General features: G+C 38.6%; 1 protein-coding gene and 1 long non-coding RNA gene across 2 annotated transcripts in view; one reads left to right on the plus strand and one right to left on the minus strand.

Moving 5' to 3' along the window:
• CUL5 (cullin 5) overlaps positions 1-16041 on the plus strand; it is a 31512-nt gene extending 15471 nt beyond the window's left edge. The window contains exons 9-19 of the mRNA XM_063394590.1: positions 2740-2870; positions 3637-3744; positions 4307-4371; positions 6354-6486; positions 7015-7146; positions 7785-7908; positions 8646-8821; positions 8940-9101; positions 9777-9895; positions 11168-11291; positions 12416-16041. Coding sequence (XP_063250660.1) covers positions 2740-2870; positions 3637-3744; positions 4307-4371; positions 6354-6486; positions 7015-7146; positions 7785-7908; positions 8646-8821; positions 8940-9101; positions 9777-9895; positions 11168-11291; positions 12416-12610 — 1469 coding nt within the window. The 3' untranslated portion in view covers positions 12611-16041. The remainder of the gene's footprint in view (positions 1-2739; positions 2871-3636; positions 3745-4306; positions 4372-6353; positions 6487-7014; positions 7147-7784; positions 7909-8645; positions 8822-8939; positions 9102-9776; positions 9896-11167; positions 11292-12415) is intronic.
• On the minus strand, positions 12901-19092 carry LOC134549132 (uncharacterized). Its single transcript, XR_010080006.1, has 2 exons — positions 18973-19092; positions 12901-17602 (listed from the first exon to the last, which is right to left on the minus strand). It is a non-coding gene; the product is annotated as an uncharacterized LOC134549132 (long non-coding RNA).
• Between the last annotated feature and the right edge of the window lie 300 nt (positions 19093-19392).

Genomic DNA, 19392 nt, shown 5'->3' on the forward strand with positions numbered 1-19392 from the left:
ATCCCACAAAAATTTATAGTTACATCATTGTTACATAGATATCAGTGTGAGTATTGAAAGTTAACTCTGCCTTTTGAAAGTTTTCAGAGGTTTTGTTTAACTTTGCTGCCATGAATTGAGAAGTTAATGTGATTTAGAAGTCTTCTGTTGGTCCTGTATGATAAAACAAACTCAATACATCATTAAAATGTTCAGGTAGGAAGAGGTAGGAAAAATGACAAAAAAACCAACCCAAAATCACAGGTTAATTTTTCTTTGAAGTCTTGGTATCCTGCAGCCAGGGAGTATTTACTAATGTCTTCGGAGGTTTTCATTTCTATGAAAATGAGAAAACTGTTTTATGACTTAGAATATTATAGAAAATACTCACTTCTAAAGCCAGCATTTAAGAAAATATTTGACCTCAAAACTATGTCATACTGATCTGTTCATCTAGCAGCACGATTTCTGGCAGTAGTCCAGAGCTAAATGTAGCAAGCAATGAAACTTCTTACGAGTATATATTACAGCCTTTGGGAGAATGCAGGAGGCTTATGTAAATGCAGAGCTTCAGAAGGGTTCATCTGCCAAAGGACCTTTCTTTAGAAACCTGTTGTAATATTCACACAGCCCTCTCTTGTGGCTGTGGCTGTCCTGTGGTAGTGCTTGGTGGCAGAGCACTTCCCTTCAGTCTGTAAGAACTGTTTCAAATGCTTCAATGAGGAGTGCAGGTGCACATGACTGAAATGTAATTAAAGACTGGAGCTACATATAGGAAGGTATACATCTGATAGTGTCCTCTGCTGTGCTTTGCTTGTGCATCTGGCTTTCTGATATTATCTGCCCCAAAGAATTCAGTGATGTTTTCTTTATTAAACAGCAAAAAAGGGCTGTTTTGGTGGGGATTTTTGGCTGTAAGCTGGGCACATACTCTTGTTACATTAAGTAATATTTACATGCTGGGCAAAAACAAGAAGGAATAATGTTTTCCAACTAAAATCTATCAAAAATGTCATAGCTTGCAAACACTTCAGAAGTGACTTTCTGTGGTTTTATTTGCTTACAGCCTTGGGGAAGGGAGGCCTAAATTTTATCCTTGAAGTGCAACAGAAATAAGTATGCTTGGCTTTCATGAATACAGAATGAAGGCAGACTTTAGATGCCCCAACAACTACAGCATGGTTTCTTTTCTCTTCAGTGTCATAATGTATTCTGAGAGAAATTCCAGTAAAATACTCCTTTTGATTTTGTTACTTTGAAATCTGCTTTGAAGAATTTATGACCTCTTGGATCCTGTAGTCTTAGGGATGCACCTGGAGTCTTCCTTTGCTACTGATTCTTAAGAGAAACCACTGACCTTTTTTTTAACTATTTATGGCATCACTACTGTACAGAAACAGATGTGGAGCTCTTTAACAAAAACCCATATCTTTTTGTTTCTCTTTTTCTGCCCTTTTTCCTCCCTCTTACTCTTTTTAAAAGCCTAGATTAAAAGATCCAGTAAAAGTTGAGCTTTTTGGACTTCTGTAGGTGAAACAGTGCTGCCATTTGTTACAGCAGATCTAAATTGAGCTGAGAATGCTTCCAACTACATTTTTGTTTTCTGGTTCCTGAAATGCTGTCATTCTGCCCATTACAAGTTGTCTGTAGTACCATTGCAAGTTCCTACTCAAAGTTGTTTGTAGTTTCCGTTCTTGAATTTGCATTGTTATGTTCTAAAAGGATTTTTTTTCTTCTCTGTGCTTTTCTATTTGCTTCTGCAGCAGCTGTTGCGGTACAGATGATGGTAGCATATTTCATCCTCAGTGGTGATGGGATCTTGATGTTTGTTGCTGACAAAAGTAATGCAGAGGAGAAAGCAAAGGCAGGGCTTCTGACTTTTCCTCTTTCACAGTAGACATAACATTGAGGAACTAAGCGAATCTATTATTTTTTTTTTATCAAAAAATAATCAGCATCCATTTGTTCTACTTCATGAAGGAAAGTCCTTTGCCATGCTGAGTTCAAATCTCTGGTCTCTTTAATTCCAGTGTTCTTTGTGGACAGCTTTGTCAAGATGATTATTGATGTTTCAGTGTATATATATATACACACACACACATATTTTAGCAGTATTGAAATATCTTCACAAAAAGTTGATAAATATAAAGCACATCACTTTTTGAAGTTTTGTACTTGTAACTTTCTGAAAAACTAGATAAACTCTTTGGGAAGAAGAGCTTACTGTTTGCATTACTCAGTTTTGGTTACTTCAGAACTTTGCAAGCTTTTATAAAAAAGGATTGTAAGTGTATTGAAACATATACACAGACAGGTGTGTTTGGCTTTAATTTAAAATCTAAAAATGCCTTGAATCCATACAGTTTCCTGCATAAACTCCTGTAGGCTTCCAGCTGAAAGACATTCTTGCCAGGGATTTGAAGGCAGATAGAACCTGGACTTAATCCAAATTGGCTTTGGTTTTAGGGAGATCTGAGTCAAGCTTGTGATACTATATGCATTAGCATACTATGTAAGATACTATATGCATAAGCAAGCATTACATTATAATAAATATCTTTTTTTGCCTTCAAAAGAATCTTCTCGTAGGACCAGAATTAGAACTGTACTTAAGACATTTTTCTTTTCAAGAGATGAATTGGATTATCTGTTCTTCACATATTTAATGGCCCACTTGAGACATGCCTAGGAGAAATGCAGTGTATTTGGGTTTTATACAAGTCTTTGACTGGTGGCTTCATCAGTATTTGTATCTTTCAGAGTTGCATTTAATGTTTTCACTGATGGATAAAGTTCCGAATGGCATAGAGCCTATGCTAAAAGATTTGGAAGAACATATTGTTAGTGCTGGACTTGCAGACATGGTAGCAGCTGCTGAAACTATTACTACTGTAAGTGTATTGGGTTTTAGTAAAATAACAACAGGAAAACAAATTTGCAGTAGTTAAATATTCTCTTATTTGTGGGACAAATGCATGAATGGAAATAATTTGTAAGATTTTTTTGTTTAGAGATCAAATTTTGATCAACTGAAAGTTTTAAATGTCTTTAGGATCACTTTTTATTCTGTATGTTTTAAGTTTTGGCTTTAAAAAGTGATTCTAATTTGCAGTAAAGGTTATAAATTAAGTGTGTGGGATGCTTATACAATACAATTATACTAGAATCTTAATTAAAGAAACCTAATCAATTTTTCCAGAATTAGTAACTTTCTGAAGAAATTTGAAATCTGCTTTTAATCTAAGAGTGGTTGTTCATTGTGGAAATTATAAGAGTTTTTTGCCCACTGTATTTTTTCAGCTTTTTATCATCCTTTTTTCTCTGGATCTAGGAGCCCTAGGTGTCTGCAGCAGTTAGGATGTGGCATGTGTCTTTTATTGATCCTTGAAAATGTCCTTTAAAATAGAACGTTACTGTATACTATCTGAATGTTACAGATTTTTTTCTTTTAAATATATATTGGAAATTCTATCCTGAAAGTCCATGTTTAGGGCTACATGCTGTAGGGCTCTTTAGTCCATAGACTAAAGATAAAATGTACATTCACAGTATACTGGCTTTTTACAGTACAGCGTTTTTACAGATTAGGGAATTACATGTGTGCTCACACTGAATTCTGTGGAGCCTTGGTTTTTTATTTGATTTTTGCCTCTTTAGGATTCTGAGAAGTATGTAGAACAATTGCTCACGCTATTTAATCGGTTTAGCAAGTTGGTTAAAGAAGCTTTTCAAGATGATCCAAGATTTCTTACTGCCAGAGATAAGGTATGTGTTTCTGCTGGTCTTTTGTTCACTGTAAGAATTGTTCCAATTTGTATTATTATGTCTCCAAAACCCTTGTGTCCATTCACTCTTAAATTTAGAAGCTGCCATTACTCTATTAAATATGCAGACTAAAATATTGATGAAACTTACTACCAACTGAGGAGCTTTTAATTTCTGTTGTAGTGCTGCATAAAGTTTAATATATTGAGCTTTGTGATGTTGTAGAGCGTGTACAGTAGAAGATGACCTTATTGAGAACCATGATGTCCGATTCAGCAATAACTTGTGTTTGGAATTTGTCTCATGACTTCAGATGGTCCATGTAATCCCTTCTTAAGTTGTTGTTTGAAGGAAACTGGTAGTGGAAAAGAGGAAAACATCAATTTATTGAGAAATTGAGTCATCGAATTTGAACTCTCAGATTGAAAATGGAATCTGCAAGCTTTGGGCTAATAAAAAAATTGAATTAATTCCATGTTACAGTAGTGTAAAAAGAGAAAATCTTTGCAATTCATATCAGAGAGAAATGGAGTGAAGCACCAATAATCTAATTATTTTTCAGGCGTACAAAGCAGTTGTGAATGATGCTACAATATTTAAACTTGAATTGCCATTGAAGCAAAAAGGGTAAGCCATGTAAACTCTATGTGAATCAAGGTTTTTAAAATGTCTCTTCAAAAAGTAATGCTGTGTTTAAAAGGGCTTTGTGTTATTTGCATTATGGAATTTCAGATTGCTTATTGACCTCTGGTAAGACTCTCTTTGTGTGGAAGCAGATCAGTGAATAACAGCCTGGTTCAGCTTTAATTTATCTGTAGTATTTGGGGATCTGTTCTTTTATACTATGAGTCAGTTTGTTAGCTGAAGTTCATAATGTCTTCCTGGAATATTAATTCCAAAAACCTCAGCTGTATAACTCCACTGCAACTTCAGCAAAGGTCCTGGGGAAAAAAGAGGCAGTAATCTTCATGGGAATAACTGTGGCTGATTAAGGTGTAACCATCCACAAGCTGTTTTCCACCTCCTCCTGTGCCAGTTGTGAGTGTGACCTGTCCAGCTGTTGCATTTTTGTTTCAGTGCAGGATTAACCAGGTTAGTTTAAACAACTTCCAGTAGATTAGGCAGACCTGCGTGACTCAAGAGGAAGGACCATGCTTACAGTGCCCGCTCTGCTAACTCAGCCAAGAGAAGGTAGCAGTCAGTTAATTGATTGTTAACATTTACCGTGTGATGTGCCACTTGAGAAGGAATTTGTATACATTTAGGTGCTTGGGATTGCTTAAATATATTTTGTTGTCTGATTTACTAAGGAAGCAAAGCTTTCGTAGCTGGGCTGCCAGCTTCCCTTTCCAATTGCCTCTGGTTAGGAGTGGATGGTTGTAAATATCTGTCCAACATCGTGGTTCATATTCTGGGGTTGGTTTCGGATAAAGGCAAGCCTGAACAGGGATTAGTCTCTCTCCTTGTATTTATTGGAGGAATGCTGTCACAAAAGACTGGATCCCTGCTTTCTATACTTTGCATAAATGTAGATAAGGCAGAGGAGTTTTTTAGGTATCTTCCAATAGTTTCCTTTCCTCTGGGACCATCCCAATTGATACCTCATTCAAACTGTTTCACTCCTAAAGTGAATCCAGCCTACTGGTTTCTTAGAAACCATTGTGATTGTTTTCTGTTCAGCATTTGTCTTCCCAAGCATTTTGAAGTTGTTTAGATATGCAGCCTGATTTGAGCAAAATGAAACTTCTGTAATATCCAAAAGACTTGTGATCCACTTGTACTTCAAATGGTCTTTAGGAGGGCAGAAGCCATTAGCCTGCAAGCTGCCTTATGAATTAAAAAAAAGGACAAGTTGTGTGAAGAGTGTTAGCTCTGTCTATGCTAATTGATGAGAGGATGAAATAATGAGCAAGAAAAATGGGTTCCTGAGCTTGCTGTGGGCCTTTGGGTAGCAGTCAGTTGGTGCCATCTGACTCTAGGAATAGGATTGGTCCTTGCCGTTGGTTTTATTCACCAGTCTAGACACAGGTTCAGAACGATACCTGTTCCTGATGCGTTTTGAAGAACCACAGTCTGTCTACTGCAGCATCTTGTTCAACTTTAGTCTGTGTTTAATCTCTTAGCTGTTAGTCCATCCTTTATAGCTGTGATGAAATAATTTTATCCTGTTACTATGGGTTAGATGTGTTGAGTTTTGCAGTGTGTGAAGTGTGGTGCAGGAGGCTGTTCTTGAGACCTCATTGCAGCATACTGAGGAGATGAGTGAAACATTTCACTGTAGCATTTGTTAATTCTTTACTGGAGTACTTCTTTCCATGCAATATTTTGTTGTTTCAAACTGTAGTTTCACCTATATACTTCATTGTTCTAAAATTGTAATCAGTTAAAATAAGCTGTGGAAGCTGTCTGAAAGTTGGGCAGTATTTTTTCTTTCAAGAAGAAAGGGTGTTATCCCTAAGTTTTCATTAGTTTAACAAGGATATAAATTCACCACCAGGATCCTTCCCAAGGGGATCTGGAGAGAGTGGCCTGTCTTGTTAGCAATGTGACTACTCCAGAATAGCTGGATTCTGTATGGTTTGAAGAAATACTGTTCTTCTTTTATCTAGTGTTGGATTGAAAACACAGCCTGAATCCAAATGCCCTGAGCTTCTTGCTAATTACTGTGACATGTTGCTAAGAAAAACACCACTAAGCAAAAAACTAACCTCTGAAGAAATTGAAGCAAAGCTTAAAGAAGTGGTATGTTTTTGCTTTTTATTTCTCAGTTATTCTGAAGACTGAATTTGTTTGTTTTATATCCTTATGTGGGTGGAGGCCATGATCTTCAAAAGCAGTTATGCAAGGTGTAATAGTAGAGAAAATAGTTTATTATTTTATTGTGTGTGTGTATTTAAATATTGTAAATCATTCAGTGTTTCATGTCTCCTGTGTCAGTCCACAAATTGATATACTAAATTAATGCCTGTATGAGACTGTAATTTATTACAACTAATATTTGTCTAGAAAATAATACAGGAGATTTTTACCTACCAGTGTCAATGTCTTTTTTGATTTAAGAGAATTTCTTGATGTTTGAGAAATGAAGAAATTGAAGGTGTTATACTATCAAACATTCACTGCTGATACCTATGATATTATTAGCACACTTGCTCTTAAGGCAATGTCAAGTAGCCTTTTTTGTCATAGTCTACAGTGCCATTAGATCAGCATTCAAATACTTGTCTGGCTGACAATGCAAATAAATATATTAAACTCTATTTTTGACAGCTTCTGGTACTTAAATATGTACAGAATAAAGACGTTTTCATGCGCTATCACAAAGCTCACCTAACAAGACGTCTGATATTAGATATATCAGCTGATAGTGAAATTGAGGAGAATATGGTGGAATGGCTCAGAGTAAGTAGCATCCTGTGTTTCTCTGGTTGTGCCTCATTCTTGTGATTAATTAATATTCCACTCTTGAACTTAAATATCTTTCTTGCTTAGGTAAGTTTTATTTTTAATAGCAGGCCACTCAGGGCATCTTATACTTCCCTTCTGTCACAGTTCTGTGAAAGTAAAGTTTGGCTCTTCTCTAATAGTGGCAGTGAGAGATTTTAAAATATTTCACATACATTTATCTAAAGGTTCCATATATTCCATATGAAAATAAGCAAAATGCAGTGTACTTGTTTAATTACATAAATAATTTGAGATCCATTCTTATTTTGAATTTTTATGTAGATTAGAATAGTATTTGCGTGCCTTAAACGTTCCTTCAAATCTCAGAACTCACGGATTCCTTAATGCATGCATATGTTCTTCAGCACTTGAATTTCTTTAAAAGAACCATCATATGCCCTTAGGGGGATAACTACTTACGACCCATGCAAAAAGCCCTTTATATTGCATTGCAGATTCACAATTACTGTCAAGTGATGATACCAGTGTACTTCTTTGTGCTCTTAATTTACTCGAGCTTATTATTTTAAAAATAAAACTTTTTGTTCATAGTTTTCTGTGTCATATTTACTCTGTTCCATTTGTTTATGTAGGAAGTGGGAATGCCAGCAGACTATGTAAACAAGCTGGCCAGAATGTTCCAGGATATCAAAGTCTCTGAAGACTTGAACCAGGCCTTCAAAGAAATGCACAAAAATAATAAACTTGCTTTACCAGGTATTGTTTTCAAATTATTTGCTACTTTTTATTTCTCTTAGTGAAAAATAGCTCTATTAAATCTTAAGTTAAAAATTATGTCAACTGCAGGTTGAACACAGTCTCCATGGCATTGTTGCCCCTAGACTGGATGTGTCTGTAGACTCTGCTTTCTCCTGCAATTGATACTAGAGCTATATCATTCTGTGTGTTGTTTTGGGTTTTGCTTGTGAGCAGTCTTGTAGATGCAGATTCCCTTCTCTTGTAGACAAATTACAAGCAGGAGTTTGAATTGTCATCGGCCAGGTGAACGCCGGAACTACCTCTTTTTATGTCCTCATCATTCTTCGAGTGCTCCATGCTGTGCTCCTCCTTTGTCTGCCAGCAGGAGAGCTGGATGCATGCTATGAAGAGTTTAAATAATATTCTGAGATTGTTTCACTGATAAGAGAGGCTGAGGAACATCAAGTATTGGACCTGTCATGCTGAAAACCCTTGAGTAGTGCTTACAAGCATCATCTGTAAAGCTGCACCAGAGTTTAAGGAGCTCTGCAGCAGCAAGCCAAAAAAGCAGGTTTCGATCTGGCAGGAAGCCAGTGGTGCATAGAGTGCCTTAATGGTTAAGGAGGTATACACCCTACAACCTCCTGAAAATTCAGTCCTTCATAATTGTGTTGAGAGTAGGAAAAACCCCCAAACATTTTGGTTTATCTCTCTGTTATACCTGGAGATTCATTTAATCCAATGTCATCTTACAGCTGACTCTGTGAATATTAAAATTTTAAATGCTGGTGCCTGGTCCCGAAGTTCTGAAAAGGTGTTTGTCTCACTGCCCACGGAATTAGAAGATCTCATCCCAGAGGTCGAAGAATTTTATAAAAAGAATCACAGTGGTAGGAAACTCCACTGGCACCACCTCATGTCCAATGGAATTGTAAGTGTGTAGTTTTCATTGTATCAGTCTTAATGACTTCACTCTCTGTGTGTTTATAATAGTAAGAAAGCTTGTGATCCAGACTGGCTTATAAGTAAAATTTTCATCCTCTTCACAGATAACATTTAAGAACGAGGTTGGCCAGTATGATTTGGAGGTAACAACATTTCAGCTGGCTGTGCTGTTTGCATGGAACCAAAGACCCAGAGAGAAGATCAGCTTTGAAAACCTTAAACTGGCAACTGAACTCCCTGATGCAGAACTTAGGAGGACTTTATGGGTATATCCCTTTCTCTTGAAACAGATTGCTTATTGATTTGTGTACTCTGAAATACTGGATTAGTATTTTTAAAGCACTGTCTGCTAACACTTTGAAACTGAAATGTGAACGCCTTTCTTGGCAATTAATCAGTTGTAGTGCTGGCTCCTTGCACTGCGGCTGAGCACACACAGCCTTTACATTAACACGTTCTCGCTACCCAGTGTTACTTCACAAGCTTTTGGAAACTGCAAGAATGTTTTACCATATGCTGCCTAAAGCACAGAGTTATGATTGTGTTTTGTCAAGTGGGTCTGGTCTAATTCTAAGTTGTTAGTGATATCTGGTAAATACATGTTGCTTAAAAATATCTTCAGTGTTTGCTTTAGCAGACTTCTAATTATTTAGCTCATGAATAAAGAGAGAAATTGTGTAAGTCAGACTTAACACCACTTCTGTAGCCATGAGTCTGTGTATTTTATGACTTTGTATGATTTTGCTTATGCTAACCCATTTCAGAAGGAGATTTGGTAAACTGTGTCCCCTCTCTGACTTTACTAGTTCCAAACAAGGCTGTGTGGTTCTCTAACTACAGTCAGCACAGCAGTGAATTATGCTTGTAGAAAATAGTTGTTTCCATTTAGAAAGTCTGGTGTTTTATTTTCATTCTTTCTCTCCCTCCCCTTTTCTCTGTAGTCTCTTGTAGCATTTCCAAAGCTGAAACGTCAGGTTTTATTATATGAACCTCAAGTCAATTCACCCAAAGACTTTACAGAAGGAACCCTCTTCTCGGTGAACCAGGAGTTCAGTTTAATGTAAGATTATGTTTGAAAAGTAAGATAACAATGTACTGTTGTATAACTAAAGGAATTCACTTTAACTTGACCTTTGTTCTTTGAAGTTTTCAAAATTAACCTAGACACATGCTTTGCTGCCCTGTCCTCACTTATTTTAGTAAGTCAGGCTTCAAGTAGGTGATTGGACTAGATTACCTGCAGCAGCTCCTTCAAACAAATGTTTTTATAATTCTAATTTCTGTGAAATTAAATTTCTTACACGCTTAGGGACGAGGTGCAAAACTGGGGGCTTTGCTGTGTTCCAGTTAGCTGTGTTCCAATAAGTCCATAAAATTTCATGGAAGACAGCCTGTAATCAGAGCACTAGTGCTGTATTGATTATTACACACACAGAGAATTTCAGAAACAGAGGTGATAAGTTAAAAAAAGGAAGTGAAACTGCTTAATAATACGGTGTGCTGTGAAGAGACAGGATTTTTTTGGTATGGCTCTCACCAGAGAGGAGTGTCTTTATTTCTGTGAGAATTGCAGTGTTCTTTTACTGGTGCTTTGAAATCCTTCAAGCACAAGATAACACAGAGAGTATCTAAGTGGTACATACTACACTCAGAGTGGTTTACTTGCTTCTGCCTGCCTTTACTGTCAATGACTATGATGAGAACTGGCTCCTTGCAAGGAACTTCAGATTCTGTGCCTCATTCTAAGCAGCAGCTGGACATCTGGATCTGTGGAGAAAGAGATAAGTGATGAATCTGCTGTCCTGGGGCTTAGTTTGTTGCCCAGAGCCATAATGCTTATTCCTGTCATCAAGATTCTGAGCTTTGGGAAATGAGAGGATATGACAGAAGACACAGGCTGTAGAGGAAGTTTGTGGGTGACCACTGAAGAATGCCATCAGCGTTCTTTGTTGCAATAGCTGGGTTTTGTCCCAGGCAGTTCTTTCATGGAATATTAACTAGTCAAATTTGCTGAACTTTGTTGTAAAACCTTCCTCCAAAGTACCTTACGTTTATTTAACTAAACTGAAATATATTTTTCCGAAATTTTATTGTTTCAGCTACTGGATTTACTTGCAATGCTAGCATTATTTAGGTTTCATTGTGCAGAGACATTGGCATCGAGTTCTGATCTGTCAGACAGCTCTTTCACTGCTGTAATGCTAATAACTATAAGTATCTGATCTATCATGGTACTTGTTGCTGCTGTAATTTAAGTTTAACAGGAATTCTGTAACTGAAAGTATTTTGGGTTTTGGTTTGATTTTTTGCTCACTTTCACAACTTTTTTCAGAAAAAACGCTAAAGTTCAGAAAAGGGGCAAGATAAATTTGATTGGTCGATTGCAACTTACTACAGAGAGAATGCGGGAAGAGGAGAACGAAGGAATAGTCCAGCTAAGAATATTGCGAACCCAGGCAAGTAACCTGCCAGAGGAATACAAAATTCCCCTATTTCTTTTGTTGCATTATCATTACTGTAATGTGTTATCGTTACATGCTGTCCACAGTTGAATGCTGATGTATGAAATGGGTGCCTTTGAATGCCATTGGAAGTCGCTTCTGCTATGTGGCTCTAGATCCTTGTGTATCCCTGATTTTGCATGTGTGTTGTGCACTTGTGGTTGCTGGCCTTGTGTTCTGAAGTACCAGGTCATCATCTTCAAAGCGGGCAGAGCAGATATTAAGTGGTGAAAGCACAACAGTGTGGGGTGGGCGACAGCAGCAGATTGGTAAAGTTGAGTGACACTGGCCACTGCTGTGAATAAACAGCATTGTTGATCTTGATACTCCTTCGGTGTGCATGAAGAGAATAATCTTGGAGGTGGGATCACGCTGTAGTAACAGCACTATGACTTCTCCTTAGAGGAAGAGTTGAAAAATGGATCTTAGCTGTACAAACTGCAGGTTCCTGCTCTGTGGTCGATAGTCGTTCAGTCAGCTATTCATGTCAAATCTTTTGAGCTGACAGTTTAAGAAAAGCCTGAATTTTTTCTGGCATCAGGGATCATTACCTACAATGGAGTCTCAAAAATCCCATTCTACCTTCAAGTTTCCTGTCTGTTCTATCAGTCAGGTTGGATTGCAGGCCGTGCACATTGTGAGTTGTACCACCTGATATAACATATGATGTGACCATTCTGGCAGCAGCAGGATTAATGCCTAGTTGTACTTACTAAATGATTGAGATGTTCACAAGGTATATCACAAGTCACCTAGGAAATTGCAACTTCTGCTCAGGGAGTGAGTGAACGTGTGGTTTTAGTGAGTAATTCACGCTCGATACTGCTTACTGGATTTAACTGCTCCTTTGCCTGGAATTGTCTTATATCTCTTGCATCTTGCCAGTGCTTCATTCTTTTCCTTTATCAGCTTTGTAAAAGCAGTTCTATATAGGCTAAAAAATGCAGCAGATCTCTGATTTCTAAGGAAAAATACAGATTTCTTTGCTGTCTGCCTCATCAGGAGCCTCCTCTTAATGCTGTGTTCATTTTGTCACTTCACACAGGCATTTAAAAATAATTTTTCTTGTCCCCTGCCAGGAGGCTATCATCCAAATAATGAAGATGCGGAAGAAAATTACTAATGCCCAGCTTCAGACTGAACTGGTAGAAATATTGAAAAACATGTTCTTGCCACAAAAGAAAATGATAAAAGAGCAAATCGAATGGCTTATAGAGCACAAATATATCAGAAGAGACGAGTCAGATATCAACACCTTTATATACATGGCATAGTTGGAGGACTCTGCGGGATGCTGAGAACATAAATGGAAGGGTGCTTGGACAGACAGCTGCAACAGTTTGTGCTGCAGAAGGACTTGTTTTGACTTTCGTTACATATTGAAATCCCTGCCTTACCTTACAGAGGACTATATTTTGCCAATCTCATTCAGCTAGCATGATGGCATTCCCTTCATGTTGCACACTTTTAACAGCATGCTGTTTTGTGGGAAACTTGCATTCATGAAGAGCCCATTGTGAACTCTTTAAAGTAGATTTTATTTACACCCACCAGGAAGAATACAGGTTTGGGTTTTTAGATGACCAGTACTTGCACAAGGAAAAAATATTCAAATATCCATGCACTGAGGAACTGCTCTTAGTTTTGTTTTGGGTTTGTTTTTTGTTTTGTTTGGTTTTGGTTTTGGGGTTGTTCTTTTTTTTTAATGCAATTAGGACTAGAAGTAGCACTTTCACATTTGTGTTTTGGATCAACAGAGTAACGTGCTGTCCATCTCTGATCCTTTTCATGTAATAACATGTGAGAGACACAAACACATGTGTCACAACTGATACGTATTTGTTACAGTTAAAACCTGTTGGCTAGCGCAGTGCTTCAATCTAGTAACTGGATTTTAATAATCGACACATTGAGCGACACAAAAGTAATTCCAAGTCATCGGTGATATTTTTCCCTGAGCAAGAGATCATTGTTTTTAAATTGTTTCCTGTAAACAAGTGGATATGTTGTTACCATATTTGGACGGGTGATTTGCTACAATCCTTTTTGACAAGGTAAAAGTTTCTTGAATGATACTTCACTCTAAAAGCAGTTTTCATGGATGGGTCTGCTATAGGAACAGAAATATTAAGTGTATTTCCATCTACATTTAATATTTATATTTCAAATATTTCATTATGACTACATATATCAGGATGCATTAAAGAGTAATTTATGCACAATTCCTGCAGAAAGAGAGTAACACTTGAAGATCCCTGTACTGTTTCCTCAGTGGTAACTTCTATATACATGCAAGGTTAATCCAATTGGGCTAGTCAACATCTTTATATGAAATACAAACCCTCTGCTTTCTATTTTGTAACTGGTAGGGTGGGAAATATACTTCTAATGAAAACGATAAAACGCTAAGGAAAAATACCTTGTTCAGTATATATAGAGAGAGTGCCAAACACACATCAGGAATCTCAACTTCTTAACGTTACCTCTTCCATTCTCCATCATCTGAAGTAGTCATTTGGCACTGCCCAACTCTCTGCTGTTCTGAAATGTCCCAGCATGTAATGGAGCGATACCATGAGTCATAGGAGCAGAGTGCCTGTCTTAGGACAAAGGTAAGTTGCGCTTTATTCAGTTCTGTATGAATATTTCTTTTATAAATTACAAGTGTGTGAAATTATTTTTAATTAACCAGTTGAACTACAACATCTAAAGGCCTCATCTCTGATGATGAAATGGGGAAGAGGATACAATTAACTTTAGGCAAAAAAGAAAGCCTTCCAGTAAGTAAGAGGAGGAGTTTTAGTTTCACATGGTTACAGTAAGGTATGCAGTAGGAGTGGTTGAAAAGCAAACTCTCCAAGAATGGCTGTTTGCACCCTTAAGCAGGCTGTGTGCTCTGTTACTAATGTAAATGCCAGTGTGACTGCCTGAGAACAGTGTGTACTTGGACATCTGTTAGAGTAAGAAATTTTTGGTAGTGAAGGTTTCATGACCAAGAGATGGAGAAATCAAGGCCTGGCCAATTACAATTGATTGAAATCCTACAGCTTGTGTTTTATTGATACTCAAAAATAGATGCTGTTTAAAAATATTGCATCTTTTATGTTGGCCCTGTGGTGTTTGCAATTCAGAATCAAAAGCAAGTGGTGCTCTGTGCAGTTAACCAATGAAACTATCTGAACATCAGAAAACAAAATTCTAATAAAAAAACTTTGTGCTGCAAGACTTTCAGTCTTTGTAACTTAAAAGTAATAAATGCTTACTTGGGATAACTGGGGAGAACATGACAGTCTGAGCACACTCTTCAACGTGAAAAATTCCAACCCTTAACCAGAGAACAGGTGTGAAATGGTCACATGGAAAGAGCTGCCAAGGGGATAATGCTAATTTTGAAGCCATTGGTTTAGATTTAAGAGAGAAGTTTAAGAGACAGCATCTCAAACACAACTGTTTAGGAAGCTGGAATGTATGCAGAAAGGAAAAGGTTGCTAAAAGCTAAGGAGCTATACATTCCCTCAACTAATAAATACAATACAACCTAATAATTACCGAGACATTTCTCAAAACCTGGGATGGAAATAGAATTGGTAATGTGCCTATGACATGGTCATTTTTTCTTTAAGTATATCCTAAAAATGGATGTCGGGTTTTTTATGAAATCTGAGACAGACACCAGCAAATTTGTTAAAGATGCAGAATCACGTTTAGCGTCCTTCATCAGGTCACTTCACCAATATGCACTTAAAACTAGTATCACCTGGGGCACAGGGAGATACCTGGGGTAAGCTGTTCTGGGGAGGCTAGAGTTCAAATCTAAATGAAAACTATTCTTCACTTGCAATATGGCAACAACGCACTTTTAAGGCTGCAATTTTTAGCTATGAATATTTGTCCAAAGACCTAGCTTAAGGAGGTGCTGCATCTGAAAAACACGTTGCCACACACACTGCCACGGTGAATAGCTAAGGAGTGAAATCTGGTGTAGAAGGGGCGGGGGGGAAATCACTCTTAATGGGTTTAATTAAGAAATACTGTTAAATCTTTCTCTGTCCCAACAACTTGGTAAGAATCTGTTTCAATTCTGAAGTCTTCCATTTTCCTCTTTCCACAGTTGGTGTCCCTAGCTTCTACTTTTACTCATTTATCTTTTATTTGTTACGACTGTAATGCAGTTACATTTCCAAATGACAATGTGACATTCTCATTTTCATCTTTGTAAAATTAATATAAATGTTCTGAATGTTCACATCTTGCATTTATCTGCCTTGGGATGCCATTGTCCTGTAAAGTGCAAATTTTAAAAATACAATTGGCAAAAAGATTTGATAGTTTTACAGAAAGATTTGCTATCTCAAACTGTTTTCTATTTTCATCTAAATGACTGGGATGCTATCTTTGTAATTCTTTAAGGTCATATTTGTGAAATAAACAATACATGAAAGCTTTCCTGTCATACACACTATATGTAGTCTGGAGCGTTGAGCGAACACGAATTCCTGAGTTGTAATAACTATCTCCGTATGGTATTTACAATTTTGAATGTGTGCCACTACCAAGATAATAATGCTGTACAATTTTGAATGGTGGTAGTTTCTGTATGGCAGTCCAGCTGAACTATTTTGATGTACTGCTTAATTTTTGAATTTTATTTTTTAAGTTGTATAATTTATTTTCTTGCAAAATAAAAACGTAATTTAAAAGACTACTCATTTAGCAAGGTATTTTGGTGTCTCACCCTACAAAATTTTAAAGTTGAATTCAGGTGGTCCTCCAAAAAATGCCACTGTATGAAATTTCCCAGCATCTCTTATGATGAGAGTAACTCAAAACACAAAAGAGATTTCCAATTCTTTTCTCGTTAAAAATTTTTATGTACCTAAGGTTATATGTAGAGCTATTTAGTCTTCTGAATTCTGTTTGAAGATGAGCTGTAGTCTTTCAGTTTATCAAAGCCTGCCATGCCAAAAGTGGCTGGGAATTGCCTGACTTATTTTATGGCATTTTTAAAAAAAGTTATGTCTGTGCAACTTACTGGGATGAACTTGGATTGGTGAATATTTTGGTCTCTGAAGTTATTTACAATGTGTGTCGCTGAAAGTTACGGGTCTTGCCACCGAGATCTTCAGGTAGCTGATGCTGCAGTAAACTGATGTGGGAACAGTCACTTGCCCGAAGGAGTGCTTTTAATGTAATGGCTTTTCTTCCCTGATTGTCCTTGCCTTTTAATCTCTTTGTACGTTTCAACTCCTTTCTTTAAGTGCACCAGCTAACATCAGTGTTTTGTGCTTTCTGGTACATGCAGAATTTAGAACTATTGGTATGGAATAAAGAGCCATTTTTGAGTGACTGCTCAGTACTGTGCATGGCAATTGGCCAACTGGCAGTTCTTGCAGGGAGAGTTTTGGTGGCAGGTTGCCATTATTTTCAAACTTTTTTCCTTCTCTTAGGGCAATATATAGTCTTTCACAATGGTTTTTCAGAAGAAGTTGTTCTCTAGAGGCCAGTTATCACAGGAGGTCCTTGGCTGAATCAACTCCTACCCCTGTAAATTGATCACAGTTTAGGTAGAATCATTGACCTAAATACAAAAGGCTAAACCTGGTTCATTCTGATAAAGTGAGAATGTGACTTTATTTTCTTCTTTGCTTTACCTGTCAACATAGAATCAGAATTGTTTAGGCTGGAAAAGACTCTGGAGTCCAGCCATTAACCCAGCACTGCCAAGTGCACCACTAAGCCATGTCCCTGAGTGCCACATCTACATGTTTTGACTAAGTCCAGGGTTGGTGACTCACTCACTTCCCTGTTTTAGTGCTTGACAACCCTTTCCATGAAAAAGGTTTTCTTAATATCCAATCTAAACCTTCTCTGGCACAACTTGAGGCCATTTTTTTGTTGCTTGGTAGAAGAGACCAACCCCACCACCCTTGGCTACAACCTCCCTTCAGGTAGAGTGATGAGGTCCCCTTGAGCCTCCTTTTCTCTGGGTTAAATAACCCCAGTTCCCTCAGCTCCTGCTCACAGCACTCGTGCTCGTGCTCCACTCCCTGGATATCTCAACATCTCTAGCTAGACATGGTGCCTGGCATTTGATCCTCATTTATTTTAGTGATGGAGATCTACTACAGAAATTCAGTTGGATACTGAACTTCAGCTCCTGCACGCGACCTGAAGCGCCTTCAGAAAGAACGGCTGGAGGCACAAACGCAGCTGCTGCTTCCCTCTGCGGATCCAGGGCATGGCCAAAGCAAATATCACCTGCTGAGCTAAGGAAGAGCAGCACAGTGTGACTCTTTAATAGTGACTGACTGGACACCAAAAATGAGTGCAATGAGTACATTATAGGAATTCTTGGTGAGAAGAGATGCTGAAAAAATCAAAGCATGTTAGTCCCAGTGCATTAGCAGGTTATATCCCTGAAAAAGAGCTTTACCTGCAGGAGTAAAGGTAGAGTTAAAGAAGAGCTTTCTTGTTTCTGTTCTACATATTTTTGGCATTACTCATTTCTGAAAAATATCCTCATCCAACCTGGATGTTTTTGTTATATGCTACATATATATTTTCAGAGTAAAACCTTGAGTTCTTCCTGAGACAGTATTTGTCAGTTCCTATCTTTGAACTTGAAAACTCTCTAAATCAAAGGTCCAGACTAAACCACCTTAGAACATCAGCTCCTGACAGTCAAGGAAGTGAAGGAGTACAAATGCTTCCCTCACCAGTACCTGTCCCAATCAACCTCTTGCTGCATGTCTGGAGAATCTTTGGATATATATGGAAAGCAAGAAATATTTTACTTTTGAAAGCAAAGACAAAGTGAAATCCTCTCTCATAGGGAAGCTAATGAGATGTAGAACAAAATTAATTGAAGTAGTTTTGACAAATATTCTACTATGTGAAGGTCAAATAATTTTAAAAAAAGTCAAGGTCGCAAATGGATGTTAATAAGTTGTTGTAATACTCTTGTTTTCTAGGTGCTATAGGCAAAGCCTGGTTCTTACAATTTTTTTTCTAGCTTGCTGTACAAGCGGTTGGAAAGGTGCAAGTAAGTAAACGCTGCTTTATGTAGACAGCTCTGGGGAAAGCTTCATTCTGTTGTGGGTTATTGTAACAGTATGCTATGCTAACTCCCTCAGGGATTACAGAAGTGGTTGAGGAGGAGAGACCAATCAGAATCAAACACACATAGACTGAGAACCTAGACTAGAGAACCAGGTTTCTCCTGACCTAGCTCTGTGCACGTTGGAGAGATTGGGTGAAGAGAGGAGCTGTCAGGCGGGCAAACAGCTGTAGAGGTAGTGCTGGCCTTCGGGTTGAAATCGAAGTTGAGACAAGAGAGTGTAAGGAGAGAAAGCACAGTGCAGGAAAGACCGTGGAACTGGGATAGGGATCCTGAGACTCGGCTGGGGTTGAGCTGGCATCAGTCGTTCTGTGAAGGCAGCTGCCCGGACCCTGTTCGGCCAGGTTTGAATGCTGAGGTTACAGTGTTAGGGGTTTATGCCATGGCCAGGCAGGAAGGGGGTTAGGGGGAGTTAAGTTACTGATTCGTCTGAAAACAGCACGAAGCTGCAGCACAAGGGCACGCCAGACACAAAGCGTCCCGGCCTCAGCAACACTCGGCGCTTTCATCCTCACCCACCTTGTGCGCAGCAGGATGTTTCCGATACGGATTAAATGTCCTCGGCTCAGGTCAGTTTAACCTGCAGCGCGGCAGGCGAGGGCCGGCCCGAGGAGGGGCGGAGCGCACCCTCGGTGCCGGAGGGGACACACCCCCGGGGGCTGGCTCTTGTTCCGCAAGGATCTTCCACGCTGTTTCCGTACGCTTTGCTACCAGTGGTTTTCCTTCTCGGGCGGCATCCCAGGCTGTCCGCCCCGTGCCCGGGGCCGCCCCCCGCACGCCCTGCCCCGCCTGGCCCCCGAGCGGCAGCACCGCCGGCGCGAGGAACGCGCCTGGCGCTGCCAGCAGAATCCGTTCGGTTGGAGAAGACCGCCGGGACCATCGAGTCCAACGCGCGGCCGAACACCAGCGTGTCAGTCAACCAGACCGCGGCACTGAGTG

The sequence above is a fragment of the Prinia subflava genome, chromosome 3 (assembly GCF_021018805.1).
Source record: "Prinia subflava isolate CZ2003 ecotype Zambia chromosome 3, Cam_Psub_1.2, whole genome shotgun sequence".
Classification (NCBI taxonomy): Eukaryota; Metazoa; Chordata; class Aves; order Passeriformes; family Cisticolidae; genus Prinia; species Prinia subflava.